Here is a 17,500-nt window from a genome sequence, read left to right on the forward strand (position 1 = left end):
AAGGGATGGTGGAGATGGAAAGTGCAATTTTTAAAATCCGTTTGATTATTTCGTAAGCCAATAGCTAAAACAGGCTGTAAGGTGATGATGGAGAGGGAAAGTGGTGATGGAGGAGGGGGGTCGTCACTGAGAACTTTCCATGAGGCGGCACTTTGCTGGATTGCTGCACTTTGCCGGCGGGTGGCAGTTTATCGGGAGGAGACACTTTGCCGGGGGCGGCACTTTGCCCCGGGTGGCACTTAGGCATGTAAGGGCTCTGCATGTGTATGTCAGTTTTTGCTTAATAAAAGATCATTTTTAAGCAAAACAGCATGAATGCAATACAAAGAGACAAGTTGACCAATCTTTATATAATATAGGTCAACTTCAGGTGCCCTCAGCATTAGCAATGCAACTAGGCATTCACACGAAGAAATACGAAGAAAATATAATAAGAAAAAAACAAGACGAAGATATAAGAAAAGTACGAGACTCTAATTCAAAAGGAACAAACACAAAGTCACAAGAAAAGGGAGGGGAACAAATAACACTCAAGTCCTGAGGACAAACAAAAGTTTGTGATATTAAAGCAGTTTATGCAGACTTTGTCGAATAATTGCAAACCTTTTCTTCGACTTTGGGCTCCTGAATTGGGGGATCTTCCGGGATGTAGCACAAAGTTTACGTGTTCCTAAGTTGTGTCTGATATTGCCTTTAAAATGGGTCAGCTACAGCTCCCAGTGTTAACCTGTTCAGATTCGTGTCTTCGAAGAAGAAGAAGAAGAAGAAGAAGAAGAAGAAGAAGAGGAAAAAGAAGAAGAAGAAGAAGAAGAAGAAGATGAAAAAGAAGATGAAGAAGAAGAAGAAGAAGGAAAAAGAAGAAGAAGAAGAAGAAGAAGAAGAAGAAGAAGAAGAAGAAGAAGAAGAAGAAGAAGAAGAAGAAGATGAAGAAGAAGATGAAGAAGACGAAGAAGAAGAAGGGAAAAAAAGAAGAAGAAGAAGGGAAAAAAAGAAGAAGAAGAAGAAGAAGAAGAAGACGAAGAAGAAGAAAAAGAAGAAGAAGAAGAAGAAGGAAAAGAAGAAGAAGAAGAAGAAGAAGAAGAAGAAGAAGAAGAAGAAGAAGAAGATGAAGAAGAAGAAGATGATGAAGAAAGAAGAAGAAGAAGAAGAAGAAGAAGAAGAAGAAGAAGAAGAAGAAGAAGAAGAAGAAGAAGAAGAAGAAGAAGAAGAAAAAGAAGAAGAAGAAGAAGAAGAAGAAGAAAAAGAAAAAGAAAAAGAAGAAGAAGAAAAAGAAGAAGAAGAAAAAGAAGAAGAAGAAGAAGAAGAAGAAGAAGAAGAAGAAGAAGAAGAAGAAGAAGAAGAAGAAGAAGATGAAGAAGAAGAAGAAGTAGTCTTGATATAGATTCCAGGGTCAGTCTGGAGGCGGAATGTCAGCATGTCAGGGCTGTATCTTCAAATGAAGATGAGATTGCTGTTAGGTATTGGAGGCGTGTTTCTGGAAGACCATTTTCCATGATATCCGTACTGCAGGACCGCCAGTCCCAGGCACCACCTTTAGTTTATCCAAAATAATATAATCATGTAACGGCAATCTGAACCAAGTGCGATAGGGTGCCATACAGGATAAACCGGTTAATTGTGATGGCCATATATGGTCATCACCTTGTAGGAAGTACCAGCCGTAGTCGTCCGTTGAGTGCAAGTTAATGCAAGAGCCTAAAGCGCTCATATACTGTATGGTGGGTTACCTGTTCTATTACTTATAATCTAGAGCAAGACAACAATTAGATCAGGCTGATTAATTATCTCCATCGAGCCCGACTCCCATTAAAAACAAGTTTATAGGGGATCGCCAGACCACACAGCTTCCCCCATTGGATGCGAGCCAGACATGGTAAACTAATGTCTTCATCACTTAACCTCGAGCTAAGTATGACTGAGGACATCCGAAACTGACCTACTGCATATCAGAACAATGCATATATGTCTTCTTTTGTTTCATTGATATGATATACAGACATATTGAAGGAAAGGGGCTATATATTGAAAAATAATCACGGGTCGGGTTCATGTGTCAGCAACATGATAGTGTTAGCAACTAGGCAGTGCAGGAGTCAAAACTGACAGGGCACAATAGAGTGAGTTCGGTACTTTTCAAAAGAAGAGTCTGTATCATTCATATTGTAACAGCATTATTATCATTGTTATCACACCTTTACTTTCCTAAAGACGGAGGTAAAGTGAACATTGTCATTTGGCGATGGCCAACACCAAGATTAACTTATTCTACTCTTGATTAGTTCTTGCATGGGTTCGTGTGTCAAGAGTATTAAAGTCCTGTTCTTTACATACATTGACTGAGAATAGATAATAACATCGAAATCTTTGTCATATTTCATGTGAAATATAAAAAGATCACAAGGCTGTGAATTTGATCAAAGTCTATTAAAGTTTTCGACATCACCATCTAGACCATAATTGTTTTGTATATAGTATTGGGCCCAAATGTGCACAACATGCTTGTTGACATTTCACGAACATGGCAAGAGGATTGATCCACCACGGTCTTCGAATACATTATGGACTCGTGGTCAGCAAATTTTTCCTACCGGATGAGAATTTAGAGCTCATATATAGTCCGATCAATGGCTAATTATGTGACCTTGCACATATACACACACTGAGATCCTTTCTGACTATATCTGGAGTGGCGTAGGCCAACTTTTCTTGAGATCCATTAAACCTTCTGACATTTTTATCTTATAATGACAGCCTGCTATCATATAGAGGTACCATTGGTGCGAAACTATTTGCTTTGTAGATATCCTTGTCACGTCCACTTCTAAGGACACTATCTTCATTTTTTCCATTTTCTTTCGTAATTTTCATGCTTTTCATTTTTTTTTTTTTTTTTTTTTTAGGACAAGCATCCGGCTTCGCCGGCCCTGGCTTCGCGCCATTGGGGCTACGCCCCCTGAGATACCCTCTGTTCCTGAATTTTCTTGTATTAATGAAGGTTTTACAAATAAAAGATAGATTTTTACAAATAGTTTTATCTAACATCAAATACAAATCTCCAGCACATACAAATACTATTCCTCCCATTAACTTGTCAACACCTAAAACGTCTCTTAGAGTAATATAGAGGACGGTCATTGTATTTTTGTTAGCCATTACAGCTTCATCCCAGACAATCAAAGAAGTCAACTCAAAAAGACGTGCCATCTCAGTATTTTTCTTGACGCTGCATGCTCGTATTTCATTGTATTTCATTAACGGAATTTTGAACATGTTATGGGCGGTTCTTCCTCCATGTAAAACAGTAGCGGCTATACCCGAAGAAGCCACGGCTAATGCTATCTCTCCTCTTGAACGAACAGTATCCAATAGAATATTCAACAGGAAAGATTTTCCAGTTCCTCCCGGAGCACTAATAAAAAACCCTCTTTTTCCACGTTTCGATTTGTCTTCTACACATTTCATTATGGTATCGTAACAATGCTTCTGTTTTTCGTTCATCATCACTTTTCGTTCCTCGACTTCTTGAGCCAGTACCGCTTTGTTGTATGATCTCTCTCTTCTTACAACATTAGTTGACTTTTCTCTGTTTCTTGAAGAAGGAAGACCGTATTGTTCGATTTTTCCTCCTCCACAGTTGAAGACCTTTTCTTGAATATCGTCAAGAGCATCGAGGTAAATTTCGTCATTATACTCTTCTAATCCCCTCAAATGTAGAAAATCACTCGCAAAAAGGTTTTTTGTCTCCTCCCATATGCTTCTTTGATCTTCCAGATCAGAGAATACCAACATACTCGCATATGTCGACCTTAGTTGGTCTCTGTTATTAGTATGGTTTATGATTTCCATTATAGTTTTCTTCCACATTTCTTCGTCGTTGAGTAATCCCATGGCTATTACAGCTTCTCTATGTATTTCGTACTCGACTCCCTCAACTGTTCTGAGGTCCTTGTAAGAAGTGGGTCCTCTTTTATGCGAAAGCAACATACGCAAATAAAAGAGTTCAACTGTGTTTGTGGTTACTGCTCGTACTCTTCCGAGGGCCGCGGTTTTCGTCTTTCTCTCAATCCATTTTGCTGCTAATTTGTCGTATATGAAGAAATTGGGGATTTCGTGATACAAAAGTGAAGCAGCGAACTCGTTCTTTTGACACAATTTGAAGAAAGATATGAGTTGTGTGTCCTTTAAGGTTTTCCTTAACAGTGTCTCTTCGTCGTGGTCTGCATTGAAAAATACTTCATTTCCCCCCTCCAGGTGCAAATCAAGGGTAGTAACAGGGGGAAAGCTCTTATGGATAGGATACTTGAATATCTTCCATGTTGCCTCGTTAGCGTTTACGAAGCGTGCATCTTGATAATTTCTTACCTCGTTTACTATTTCTTTATTCTTTTCAGTCTTGGTGTACAGTATGTGATCACAGCCCTTGTTAACGTACTTTGTTACATAGGCTATGGTTTTTATGGAATTTGAACATTCGACATTTATATGAGTGTTATATTTGAGGCATAGATATGGGCTATAAGGTACCACCCAAGAATTATCCACTGTCACGTTTTTACCCATAATTTTCTTCTCAAATGTATGTCCGCCTTCTCCTTTTGCTCTTCTTTTCTAAAGTGGGTAGCCATTATTTCCGAAAAATAGAGTATCTCTACATTTTTTCGGGAACCCTTTTCCACACAAATTTTTGCCGTCCGAGGAAGATTTCCCTTGGCAACAAAGTTGGGAATCATCAAAACCCTTGCAAGGTCCATGTATCATACACTTTGTCACAATATCATATAATCTAGGGTGAGTTTCCTTGTCTGGTATTTCTGCAGATATTATTTTGCTAACAAAATCGGCGTTAACATTATGGCTCATCCATAACAAAATATGGACATGTGGGAGCCCTCTTTTTTGCCACTCGACACTGTAAAGATAGGCTTTAACTTTTCCAAATATACAATTAACGGTGAAATCATCAAGGAGACTATACACTTTCATCTTGAACAGTCTACTCACTAAATCTGGCCTGTCTGCTTTACATCCAGAAGCAGCATTTCCTCCTGTCTGACTCGTCGCTTCTTCCAGTTCTTCCCATGCTGGGTTCATAGTGAACGTTATAGAAAAGTCAGGAGATCCATAATTTGTTACAAATGCGAGGGCGTCTTGTTGCCTTTGCTTCATATATCTTGGTCCTCCAACATATGAAGGAGGTATAATTATACGTTGACCTCTATCTTTTCCATTTTCTCCTCTCAGAATATCCGATCTTTCCTTTCTTATTTGATTTTGGTTTCTCTCTATGAAATCAAGTCTCATGGTCTCCACTTTCACATAATTATCCACAACGAATTGTTGGAATAAACGACATTTCGTAATGTAGTTTAACACCCCTTCTCGTTCCATGTACATGGAGGAGTAAAATACATCGGGCGTCAATTTGTTGTATTTTCGAACTTTGTCTCCTTTTTGTAAAAGCTTCAAATTATAAGAATATCCCATATTTCCATGAGGAATTAAAAGAGGGTATTGGAATGGATCATAGAAGAAATTCGAGTGTTCTAGGATCTTTGTAACATAATTAGACCCGGGTTTAGGAGACGTTATAATAACCCGAAGAGGATCATTACCGGGTTCTAAATTCACTATACCTCCGACAGCTGCAGAAGAAGATGGAAGGTGATACACACCTTTATGTTCACGCGTTTGCACGCCTTCTGCTGCTTTAAGTGTTAAGGTCATCTCTGGTATTTTTCCATGTTTTTCGATGTGAAGCCGAACTAATTCTTTTGAATTTTCGACCTCCTTTAACATAGACGAAAGACACGAATTATTTTCAGCAAAGTATTCAAAAAGCATCTTGATTATTTTTTCATTTTCTTCGTATTCCTTTTCTTCTCTGGAACGTCGGTTTTTTGTGATTATTTTCCCTTCTGATTTTAATTTTTTCATTTTATCTGTTCTTAGTTTAATTTGCTGGTCTCGATCATGGTAAAAATAGAGGTCCAAGAAACTGTCACCTTTGTTCTTCCAGAAATCCATTTTTTCTACTTCCTTGCCAAAAAATCCACGGCTTCCCGAAGCCTGATGGTTTAGAGGTCCTTCTTGAAATCTTCCAGGATTCAAATATCCTAACCTGTGGTAAATTCTTCCTTGAACCTTGAAACATATGGATTTCTCCAAGAAAACGATCAGAAAATTCAGAAGTTCCGTCGTATAGGCTTTTAACAGTCTTGTCATTGATTTCTGATGGAATAACAGCCGCGACTTGCCCGTTATTACAACAAACTGTCCTGGGCTCTTTTTTCCACATCAAGGCTTGGCAGTATTTACATTTGAAGTCTCCTAGCTTGCCGAGATTTTGAGGTTCAACTTTATTTTCATCGGTTATCACTCCTTTTAGTTTGTCTATGGAAAATATGTCGATTGACGATTTTTCACGCCTCTCTTCCATATCTTGTTTTCTTTCTGCTCTGTCTTCTTCTAGCATTTTCTTTTGCTCTTCTTGTAGTTCAGGGAATAACAAAGAACCCATATTTTTTTCAAATTTCTCAAATCATTCTTTTTTTTTTTTTTAGTTCTTCTTTCGCCAGCTCGCGTTTTTCCATTCTTAGACGTAGTCTCTCGTCTTTTCTTTGTTCTTCGAGACGTTTCTTCTGTAATTTTTGACGGTCTTTCTCCTCTTTCAATTGTTGCTCAAGTCTTTTTTTCTCCAACCGTTTAACACGCCTCTCATCCCTTCCCTTTTTAAGTTCCATCAGTTTTTGCTTTCTATCCAGCTTTTCTTGCTTTTTCCGTTCCTCTTCCTCGTTGGCTTTCCGCTTTTCTTCTTCAATCTTTTCTTGGAGCCTCTTTTTTTCAGCCTCTTCTTTGACTTTCTTTATAGCGTACTTGTTCTTCTTCTCTTGACGCTTGTAACTCTTAAAATTTGAGTCGATATAGTGCATTTGGTAATTTCTGTGATCATCCCTGCCTCCATGTTTTATGAAACTCTTGTAGCCCGCGAAATAGTGCTTGGAAAAACCATCGAATTTACTCTTTTCGACGTCTCCGTTAAACAATTGTAAATTGTCAAACATTTCATCTGAATACGAAAAGTCTTCATTTTCACGTATGGTGACATTAAACTGAAGAACTTTTAAATGGAACTCCTTTAAAGACTCTATCATAGAAAAGCTTTTGGTTTTTCCGTAAAGACCCGGAAAGGTTCCAGCGTGTTCTGCTCGAAGCTGTCCAAGAAGCTTAGAGTTGTTTTTGGCGTCTTTCTTTTGTACCTTTTTTGAGCACGTCACCCATTTCCAGAAGTGTCGATAACGTTTCATCCTAGAAGAAACTTCCTCAGACATTTTGGAAAAGTAATGAAAGGGTGTGTGTTAAAACGAAAAAGGCTTACTGGCTCTGGCTTGAGAAGCGTTACAAAACAACAGGGGCGCGAGGCGTTTTGCAAAACCACCCAAAAGTCAGAGAACCCATCCAATTCATTTCCACTCCGAATCCCAATCCCACTCATTATCATTATCATGCAGGGAGTTCTATGGGACTTGAGCGAGTAGCAACGTTTATAGATATAAACTTTATGATATAGTATAAATAGAGCTCTTACCTCTATTCAGTAGACGAAGGCAGTGACTTGATTAGTTATAAGAGTGAAATGCAGAAGATTGTGACGTCATGTCGTTGCTTGGAAAACTACGCATCATAGATGCCAATTCAGGAGTTGGCTATACTTTTAAATACTGAATATGAAAATTTTATAAGTATATATATATATATATATATATATATGTATATATATATGTATATATATGTATATATATATATATATATATATATATACTGAATATGAAAATTTTATAAGTATATAATATATATATATATATATATATATATATATTATATATATATATACATATATAATATATATGTATGTATGTATGTATCTTGGGTCAAATGAAATTTTAAATGATATGTTATTATAAGAAGTGAAATGCTGAAGATTGTGACGTCATGTCGTCGTTACTTGGAACACTATGTCATGTCTCTTCCTCTGATTAGCTGGGACCCGGAAAGGTTCTGGCTTGAGAAGCGTTACAAAATCACCACGTCAACACAGGGGCGCGAGGCGTTTTGCAAAACCACCCAAAAGTCATAGAACCCATCCAATTAATTTGTTAGTAGTACTAAGATATTGAATTTTTTTCTTTCAGATTCATTTGTGGTTGTTTTTCTTCAGATGGAGACAACGTATTAAAAATTGAAATTGGTAGCTCATCAGAGTCCAGAGTAGGTCGAATTCCTGAGGAGATACTAGGATAAGTGATTTCATGTCTGTTTGCCATGCCAACGTCTACTATTGATCAGAAAAAATAACATTCAGTTGTGTGGTCCTTCGGTTCCCGCCAGGTCATGGGAATTCCGAAAGGTAAGCCTTTACGTTTCTTTTTCGTCCAGTCAGGCAGCATTTCTTCGCAGTCATGACACACAGTATGTGGGGCCCATTTCTTGTTTTGGTCACCAAGAGTAAGTCCGAAGTATACTTTGTAGGCCCGCTTCACAAACGATGCTATATTGCGCCTCTGACGAATAAGCGTGAAGTATTCACATATATAACAAAAAGCATCAGGTTTATTCACACACTGATGTCTCCTTGTAGCCATGACCAAATCTAAAAAAAAAAAAACAAGCAAAACTATATATCCCTATTGATACCATAAACGCGTAACTTTGGCCGTAAAAGGCTAAATTGTAATCCCCCAAGTTGCATGGCAACTAGAGTATCCAGAACAAAATCTATTCTATATCTGAAATCAACAGATCAAAAACAGTAAGAAACAGTAAAGAAATGTCATGCAACTGAGATTAAAAAAAAATTCCTAAGTTTTCAATCAGACAGAAAGACTGACATGAGAAAGAGGAAGGAAGGGTGAGATAGAGAGGGAGAGAAGGAGGGAGGAAAGGAGAGAAAGAGAGACAGAGGGAGAGAGGGGAGGGAGAGAGACAGAGAGAGAAAAAGAAAGAAAGAGAGAGAAAGAGAGAGAGAGAGAGAGAGAGAGAGAGAGAGAGAGAGAGAGAGAGAGAGAGAGAGAGAGAGAGAGAGAGAGAGAGAGAGGGAGAGAGAGAGAGAGAGAGAGAGAGAGAGAGAGAGAGAGAGAGAGAGAGAGAGAGAGAGAGAGAGAGAGAGAGAGAGAGAGAGAGAGAGAGAGAGAGAGAGAGAGAGAGAGAGAGAGAGAGAGAGAGAGAGAGAGAGAGAGAGAGAGAGAGAGAGAGAGAGAGAGAGAGAGAGAGAGAGAGAGAGAGAGAGTCAGGCGGATAGGCAGACAGACTGAAAGTATAAGAGAATGAGAGAATGAAAGATAAAAAAATACCGTGAGGTGATTACTTAATACAGAAATATATTCAACAATCAACAACGAACCTGATATGTAGCAACTCAGTTAGGTATACACACATATCACATTTGAAAGAGAAATTCTTCTTTAGTATTCTATATGCAACGAACTCGTTTAGGTATGGAAGGATACAAATGTGCCAATTTAACTAAAGTGAGAGTTGGAGGTTAGGACTGGTGCAAGGGTAAAGGGCGAGGTAGGGAAAGGTTGGGAGCAGAAGTTGGTATTATGAGCTACGGTTGTGAGGTTACGGGTGAGGGGTTTAGTTAACGGTTGGAGGTGATGGTTGGGGTGAGGATTTGGTTTGAGGGCTGGAAGTAATAGAGGTGAATGTTAGGTCTTATTTGCACTAGTGGTTTGAACCGCGCGGGAAAATTGCATGGTTGTGGGAGAACGTCTCTATTGACTTAGTATTTGAATCGCCACGGTTCAAGCCGTGGAGGTTGAAACTACTAGTGTGAACAGGGCTGAGGGCTGGCGGCAAGGGTTGGTGAGGTTTTGGGATTGTTGGGAGCGTAGAGTTGCGAAACATTACTAGAATACAATATATTTATTCGCTATTTCGAGATGTCTGCCCCCCAACCCTATGTGTAACATGGCGTCAATTGGTGCGCGAGTGTTGAATTCTATTTGTTAGACAACCCTACTTTAATTCACACCACAACTTTGGTTTCTATTGTACTAACAGTTGTCCATAGTTGGTTAGGGATTTACCCTGTTGGTATGTTTACTCAAACAAATTGTATACTTCGATTTGGAACTACTTAATTGTGTTTAATTATGACAAGAACTAACCACTAGTGTTCATTTTTAAGCTTTAGTCTAACCAAAATATTTTGCTAACAGTTATGGATGTGCTTGTATTCATTATGTGTAAAAATACATACTACATGAATGTTATGGAGTCAAATAAAAAAAAATTCTGATATAATTATTTTGAATCGGAAACAAGTACAATAATATAATCGAATGTAATATACAAAACTTTCAAGTTCGTTTGAAAACCATGATCTACAATATACTTCTGGTAATGAAACAAGTAATTTTTCGAATTATGAACTCATTTTCGTCACTAATTTTCTTTTAAATGATCAGATTTACCTTTAAACACAAATGGCGTTCCTGTATCGTTTTATTGCCTTTCTCAATGTATTCTGAGATGAAAAAGGTTGACAGTCCCTGCTCTAGTCATGACAGGAGAAACACAGGGTGTGGGAGGCTGGGAACATCAATGAGTTCATCATGACTAAGAGGCCGACCCTCTTAATTTAAAAAATGAAAATAAATAGATCCTACGTCCCGTACTTACTCATCACGACAATGCCGATACAAGGTGTGAGGGATGGCAGTGAGGACATAGGAGGGGGAAGGGGAGGGAAGGTGGAAGGCGGGAGGAGGAGCTAAGTGGGAGAGTGAGGCCAAGATGAGTTGGGGGGGGGGCGTGAAAGTCATAAAGGCTTAGGCAGGACCCACTAGCGAGCTCGTTAAAACAACCAATGAGTCGTTAAACAATCATTTAACGACCCATCTGCCTGGAATGCAACAATCAAGGTTACAATATGATCTGTGGAACGGGGCCAGCAGAATCTTGTCGAGTATTCTGCCCTGTACAAAGGAGTGGTCGCCTAATAATATTGAATTCGTTAATCAAGACGTCAATATCGAACCACAAATGCTCAATCTGATAGGATCCTAAAGGCCTCATCGGAATATGTACATACATACGTATACCAAAGGCTTTTTCCCCCTGCACGGGGGGTAGCCAAAAAGAAAAAGGGATAGACACCACTCCCACCCATTCCATTTCCTATATATTCCACTCCCCTCCACCCTCCTCCCTCCCTCTTATCTTGGCACCTTATGGATGACGGGTCATCCTTGCATCCTGTCCACTGCCCTGGGTCAGAGGCAGTGTCGCAAGAGACAGCACACCCACAGCAAGGCCGCTTCATAAATTCGGCGACCCCCCCCCCTTTCCGTCCCCCCATGCAGAAAAGGAGAAGACGGGGAGAAATCCCTTCGGGCTGCGTCAATTTATTTTTCTCATACATACTTCCTCACCACCCCATCCCCCATCCACTCCTCCTCATGCATCACAGCATCATCTATACACAAAATATAATAATGGATGAGTAGACCATTTGATATATAAAGATAGATGGACCACAGGTTCGTTATGAGTTATTATGTACCGTATGTACTCATATTCACAATACACGTACAACAACAAATATGCAATTGATTTCCTGTGTCATATTTTGACATGTAAATATATTTAATTAGATAACACCAAAGATGTATTTCACCAGAAATTTGGTGTCATGTCGGTGAGATTATTGCCATAACCTCTCAAACTTTGCCTAATGGACAACAAATCCAATTATATGAAGGTTGTTTCCTATTGCGGCCAGTGTGCCACCGAATGTGAATAAGTACTGTCCTAGCAGATCGTCTTGGGTATCAAGCAGCCTGGAGATAATTAAAAAAAAAAAAAAATGATAATAATAATAATAATAATAATAGCAATAATAATAATAATAATAATAATAATAATAATAATAATAATAATAATAATAATAATAATAATAATAATAATAATAATAATAATAATAATAATAATAATAATATATATATACTGTACATATATATATATATATGTATATATATAATATATATATATATATACATATATATATACAGGGTGTTCCAAACAATTTGACGTCATTTCGCAGGCCAATATTTTTGACAATTTTCGTTGAAACGACCTCAAATTTTCACAGCTTGCATAGAAACAGTTCAAAATTTTATGTTTAATGTTTGACATTTATCTCTTCTCAGGTTGAGAAATGCCGTTCACTTCAAAAGAAAAGTCATTTTGCGTGTTGGAATATGCTCAAACATAGTCACCCAAGACCGTGCAGCGTGCCTTCTTTGCAAAATTTGTCAAAAATGCACCAACTAGTAAACAAATTTGGACCTGGCACCAAAAATTTAAAGAGGAAGGCTGCTTATGCAGGGCTAAAGGATCTGGACGGCCATCAACATCGGAAGAGAAGGTCGAGAAAGTTCGTGAAACATTCCTGCGAAGTCCCCGGAAGTCTGTAAGAAGAGCAAGTGTGGAAACCCAGATTCCTCGAACAACAGTTTGGCGCGTTCTGAGGAAACGATTGAAAATAAAACCCTACAGGCTGCAGCTCCTTCAGGCTTTAAAGGAAGATGACAAGCGAAAACGTAAAGAATTCTGCTATGATATGCTAGAGAAACTTGAAGAAGACGAGTTCGATGAGCGTCTAATTTTTAGTGATGAAGCCACGTTTCATACGAATGGCAGAGTCAATAAGCATAATGTTCGCATTTGGGGCGAAGAAAATCCCCATGCCACAATTGAGCACGAGAGGGACTCACCAAAAGTGAATGTGTTCTGCGCCATCTCCAAGAATCAAATTCATGGACCGTTTTTCTTTGAAGGAAATGTGAACGGGGATGTTTATCTGCAAATGCTTCAAAACTGGCTATTTGATCAGCTCATTGAAAATGAACATGAAAGCTTCATTTTTCAACAGGACGGGGCTCCACCTCACTGGAAGCTCACTGTACGGGCCTATCTCAATGAGAATCTGCCAGAGAGATGGATCGGGCGTGGTGGTGAGGAAGACAATTTGCTGCTGAAATGGCCACCACGATCACCTGACCTGACACCGTGTGATTTTTCCTCTGGGGATATGTGAAAGGACTCGTCTATGTCCCCCCTCTTCCTGCTAACGTTGAAGAACTCAAGCAGAGAATTACTGCCGCACTGGAGAATGTTACCAAAGACATGCTGCAGCGTGTTTGGCACGAGTTTGAGTACCGACTTGACGTGTGCAGAGTCACAGGCGGCGCTCATATTGAACATTTGTGAAATCGGTCATAGAATCTACAAATCTTTGTTTTTTTCTTTGAAATGTCAACCAATAAAACTTATGATGTTCAACATAAAGTTTGTGCAGTTTCATTGAGATGCACTGAGTAGTTTCCTAGATATTGGCATTTAAAATGACGTCGAATTTTTTGGAACACCCTGTATATATATATATACATATATATATATATGTATATATATATACATATATGTATGTACATATATATGTATATATATATACATATACATATATATATGTATATATATATATATATATATATATATATATAGATATACACTTATCACTATGACAAAATGCTGTGGCACATATGTAATTAATAATCACGAAGAACCCACAGTCGGAATAAAAAGGGAACTTTAAAAGAATGTGTAACTTCTATATTTCGGCTAATAGCTTAGCCCTCTTCAGGAAAGTACAGATTACAAGAATTTGCAGAGACATAAGTACAGTGAGATATGAGTACAAGGGGAACACGCTGAGTGAAAACAGGACGACCCGTCACGCAGGGCGGGGGTCAGAGGTGAGGGGATGTGTGGGTGGAGTTGTGAGGTCATGGGAAAGGGCGGGAGGAAGGGTCAGGAGGGTGATAATTCTTCCTGAAGAGGGCTATAGCTATTAGCCGAAATATAGAAGTTACATATTCTTCTAAAGTTTCCTTTTTATTCCGACTGTGGGTTCTTCGTGATTATATACACATATATATACATATATATACATATATATATATATATATATATACATATATATAAAGGAGAATTATTCATATTCTAATAATAGTGATGTCTCAAGGAACTTTTTACACAAGAAGATACTTCTCAATATTTATTTATTTATTTCTCTTTTAAAAAAGAAACATTTCTATTTTTGGTAATAAACTCGTGTAAACACAAACCTATCGTTATCAAGTTTATTAACAATTCTAGAAAAATAAATTAAAAATTGTTTAACACTTTTTTTTTTTTTTTTTTTTAAGTTTATCATGGCCCTTTCAGAAAGAGCTCCTAGCAAACCGTCAAGAAACACCCAAGTTCCTGGGTAGCTCTAGGCGAGAAACGCTGCTTTCGTGAGTGCCTTCACGGAGGAGCAAAACGTAATAAAGAAAAAAAATGTGCCAAACAATTGCTGTGTTGGAAGTGTCACTTTTTTATTTATTCTCTTTGTTTATTTATTTACTTTATATTTCTTCTTTTCTTCTTTTCTTCTTCTTCTTCTTCTTCTTCTTCTTCTTCTTCTTCTTATTGTTATTATTATTATTTAGAGTCCAAGACATAAATGGGCGGAAAAAGTTAAATAAGAGAGAAAAATTTGGAGCCTCCCATTATAAGGAACGTAATGTTTGACTTCTGCCAAAAATAATGGCATATTGTCTCGGCTGGCTGGCAATTCTATCCATCTCGAGCTATTTTTTCCCCTCTTTGTTATCGAATCATAACATTATTCAGCTGAAGGATACCATTGTTCTGTTGTTCCACTCTTTTCCCCAGCCGGCCATCTATTGCGTCCTCTGCCGTCCTCCTGTCTCGCCCACTTTCCCGGTTGGCCTGCTGTTTCGTCATTTCTGTGTCACGCCCTCTTTCTCGACCTGCCGACTGTTTCGTTTCTTGTTGGTGCTTGCCGGCCGGCCTATCCGTACCGTCATTTTTTCAAAGGATTACAAAGGATTACAAAGGCGGAGCATGCCGACAGGAGACCTTTTGATCCATATCTAAGTCGGATGCGAAAAAAAAATCATATTAATAATAAAACAATAAATAAAAACTATAATAATGTAAATAACAAATAAAATACATAAATAAATGCATAGGTATAGTTAAATAACAAACAAACAGGTAAATAGTAAATGATAATAAATTGACATATAACTAATAATAAATGAAAATCAGACAGACAAATGATAACAAAACAAAACCAAATAATATAACATAAATTATAATCGTTACAGCATCTTACTTAGGTATTTATCTAAATGATTCTTAAAGCTTCGAACTGAACTACATTGCACTACCTGTGCAGGAAGTTTATTCCATTCATTTACTACACGGTTGGCAAAGTTGTTTCTACCTACTTCCAAATTGAATCTATTTCCGGACAGTTTGAGACCATTGTTTCTTGTCTGGTTCTAATTCAAGGTGAAAATTTAGTTACTTTTGATGTTGTCAATTCCCTTTAAAATCTTAAAGACCTGTATCAAGTCACCTCTGAGTCTACGCTTTTTTTAGGGAAAACAGATTCATGTGTTTTAGTCGATTTTCGTATGATTTATTTTTGATATTTGGAATCAGTTTTGTGGCTCGCCGTTGTACTTTTTCCAGTCTGTCAATGTCTTTAATGAGATTCGGTGACCATACAGAAACAGCATATTCCAAATGTGGACGAACTAACGATTTATATAGCTTGTTAATGAGTGATGGACTTTTGAAATCAAAAGATCGCGCAATCAGTCCCAGAATCTTATTTGCTTTCTCAGAGGCTGAAATACACTGCTTGGATGATTTGAGGTCGTTACAGATAATTACGCCGAGATCTTTTTCACTATCCACTTTTGTTAACGAATTACCAAATAACTTGTAATCGTACTTACTGTTATTTTTACCTATGTGCATTACCTTGCATTTACTTGTGTTAAATTTCATTAGCCACTTTTCAGACCATTGCTGTAATTGATCTAAATCTTCTTGAATATCTAATTGGTTTGAGTGATCATTTGCCACTCCGCACAGTTTTGTATCATCAGCAAATTTGGAAACAGTAGATTTTAGTCCATGGTCTATATCATTTATATATACTATGAATAGAAGTGGCCCAAGAACGGAACCCTGAGGAACTCCACTTGCAACACTTTTCCATCCAGAAGTTTTTCCATTTAAAACAACTCTCTGTTTTCGACCATTCAACCAATTACTAGTCCAACCTAATAGGCTACCACTCATTCCATGCAAAGCTAATTTAGTAAGTAGTCTTTCGTGTGGGACGGTATCAAAAGCTTTTGCAAAGTCTAGATATATTAAATCTATATTGTTTCTTTTGTCATAATTCGAGATAACTGTGTTGTAGAATTCGAGTAAGTTAGTCACGCAAGAACGTTTCCGTCTGAAACCATGCTGGCTATCATTTATCAAAAGGTTACTTTCTAAATGATGTTCGATAGCATCTCTGATGATAGTTTCCATTATTTTTTCTACGATTGAAGTCAAACTTATAGGCCTATAGTTATTTGGTTTCTTTTTGTCACCTTTTTTTAATATGGGAGTAACGTTAGCTAGCTTCCATTCTCTTGGGACATCTCCGGACATGATGGATTTCTAATGGAACAACAATCTCATTTTTCATTTCCTTTAAGATTCTTGGATGCCACCGTCAGGCCCTGGTGTTTTATTAACTTTGAGTTTGTCTATACACCTTTTAATTTTTTCTTTTGTTATATTTACCGTAGTGAGTAAGTTTACCCCAGACTTTTCACAGGTTTCAGTTTGGAATTCACTTTGAGGTGTTTCGTTTACGAATACCGAGCTAAAATAATTGTTTAAGATATTACACATTCCTTCATTTGAATATTCAAGTTGACCGTCAGCAGATAATAGTGGACCAATGTGATTCCTAACAACCTTTTTATCTCTAATGTAACTATAGAATTCTTTGGGATTCTCTTTGGGTTTATCAGCGATGTTCATTTCGTATTGTTGTTTTCTTTTCCTTATTGTCTTTTTTAAATCTCTCTGTATTGATACATAATTTTCATAGTCATTAGATGCACCCAAGCACTTATATTTATTATAAGCCTGTCTCTTTTTAGCAAAATTTTTTCAGTTTCTTTGTCGAGCCACTTTGGGCGAGCTTGATTTGGGGGACGTCTGTCCTTAAAAGGAATGTACGTTTGAATCATCTTAGTGAGCGTATTTTGAAATATTTCCCACATCTGTTCTACAGGTCTTTCGTTTAATTTTGCCTCCCAATCTGTAAGCTGAAGCTCCTGACGTAGTCCTATGAACTGAGCTTTACTGAAATCGGGTATTTTAGAAACACAAGTATCTATTCTAAAATTGTTTAGGAGTTTGAATCTAACTAAGTTGTGATCGCTATTTGCAACAGATTCACCGACTTCTACATCAGTTACCATGCTTTCGCGGCTAGTGATCAAAAGATCGAGTAAGTTTCCATATCTTGTGGGCTCTTTTACATGCTGAATTAAATAATTGTCACCAAGAA

At 37.7% G+C, this 17,500-nt stretch overlaps 1 protein-coding gene across 1 annotated transcript; it reads right to left on the reverse strand.

Moving 5' to 3' along the window:
* Nucleotides 1-1,453: 1,453 nt before the first annotated feature.
* LOC143024549 (uncharacterized) lies at nt 1,454-4,560 on the reverse strand. Its single transcript, XM_076183361.1, has 2 exons — nt 3,073-4,560; nt 1,454-1,711 (listed from the first exon to the last, which is right to left on the reverse strand). The coding sequence occupies exons 1-2, from the start codon at nt 4,558-4,560 to the stop codon at nt 1,454-1,456; spliced, it is 1,746 nt and encodes a 581-aa protein (XP_076039476.1).
* Between the last annotated feature and the right edge of the window lie 12,940 nt (nt 4,561-17,500).

This window comes from Oratosquilla oratoria, chromosome 4, assembly GCF_046742065.1.
Source record: "Oratosquilla oratoria isolate Oo_2021 chromosome 4, ASM4674206v1, whole genome shotgun sequence".
In the NCBI taxonomy this organism is placed as follows: Eukaryota; Metazoa; Arthropoda; class Malacostraca; order Stomatopoda; family Squillidae; genus Oratosquilla; species Oratosquilla oratoria.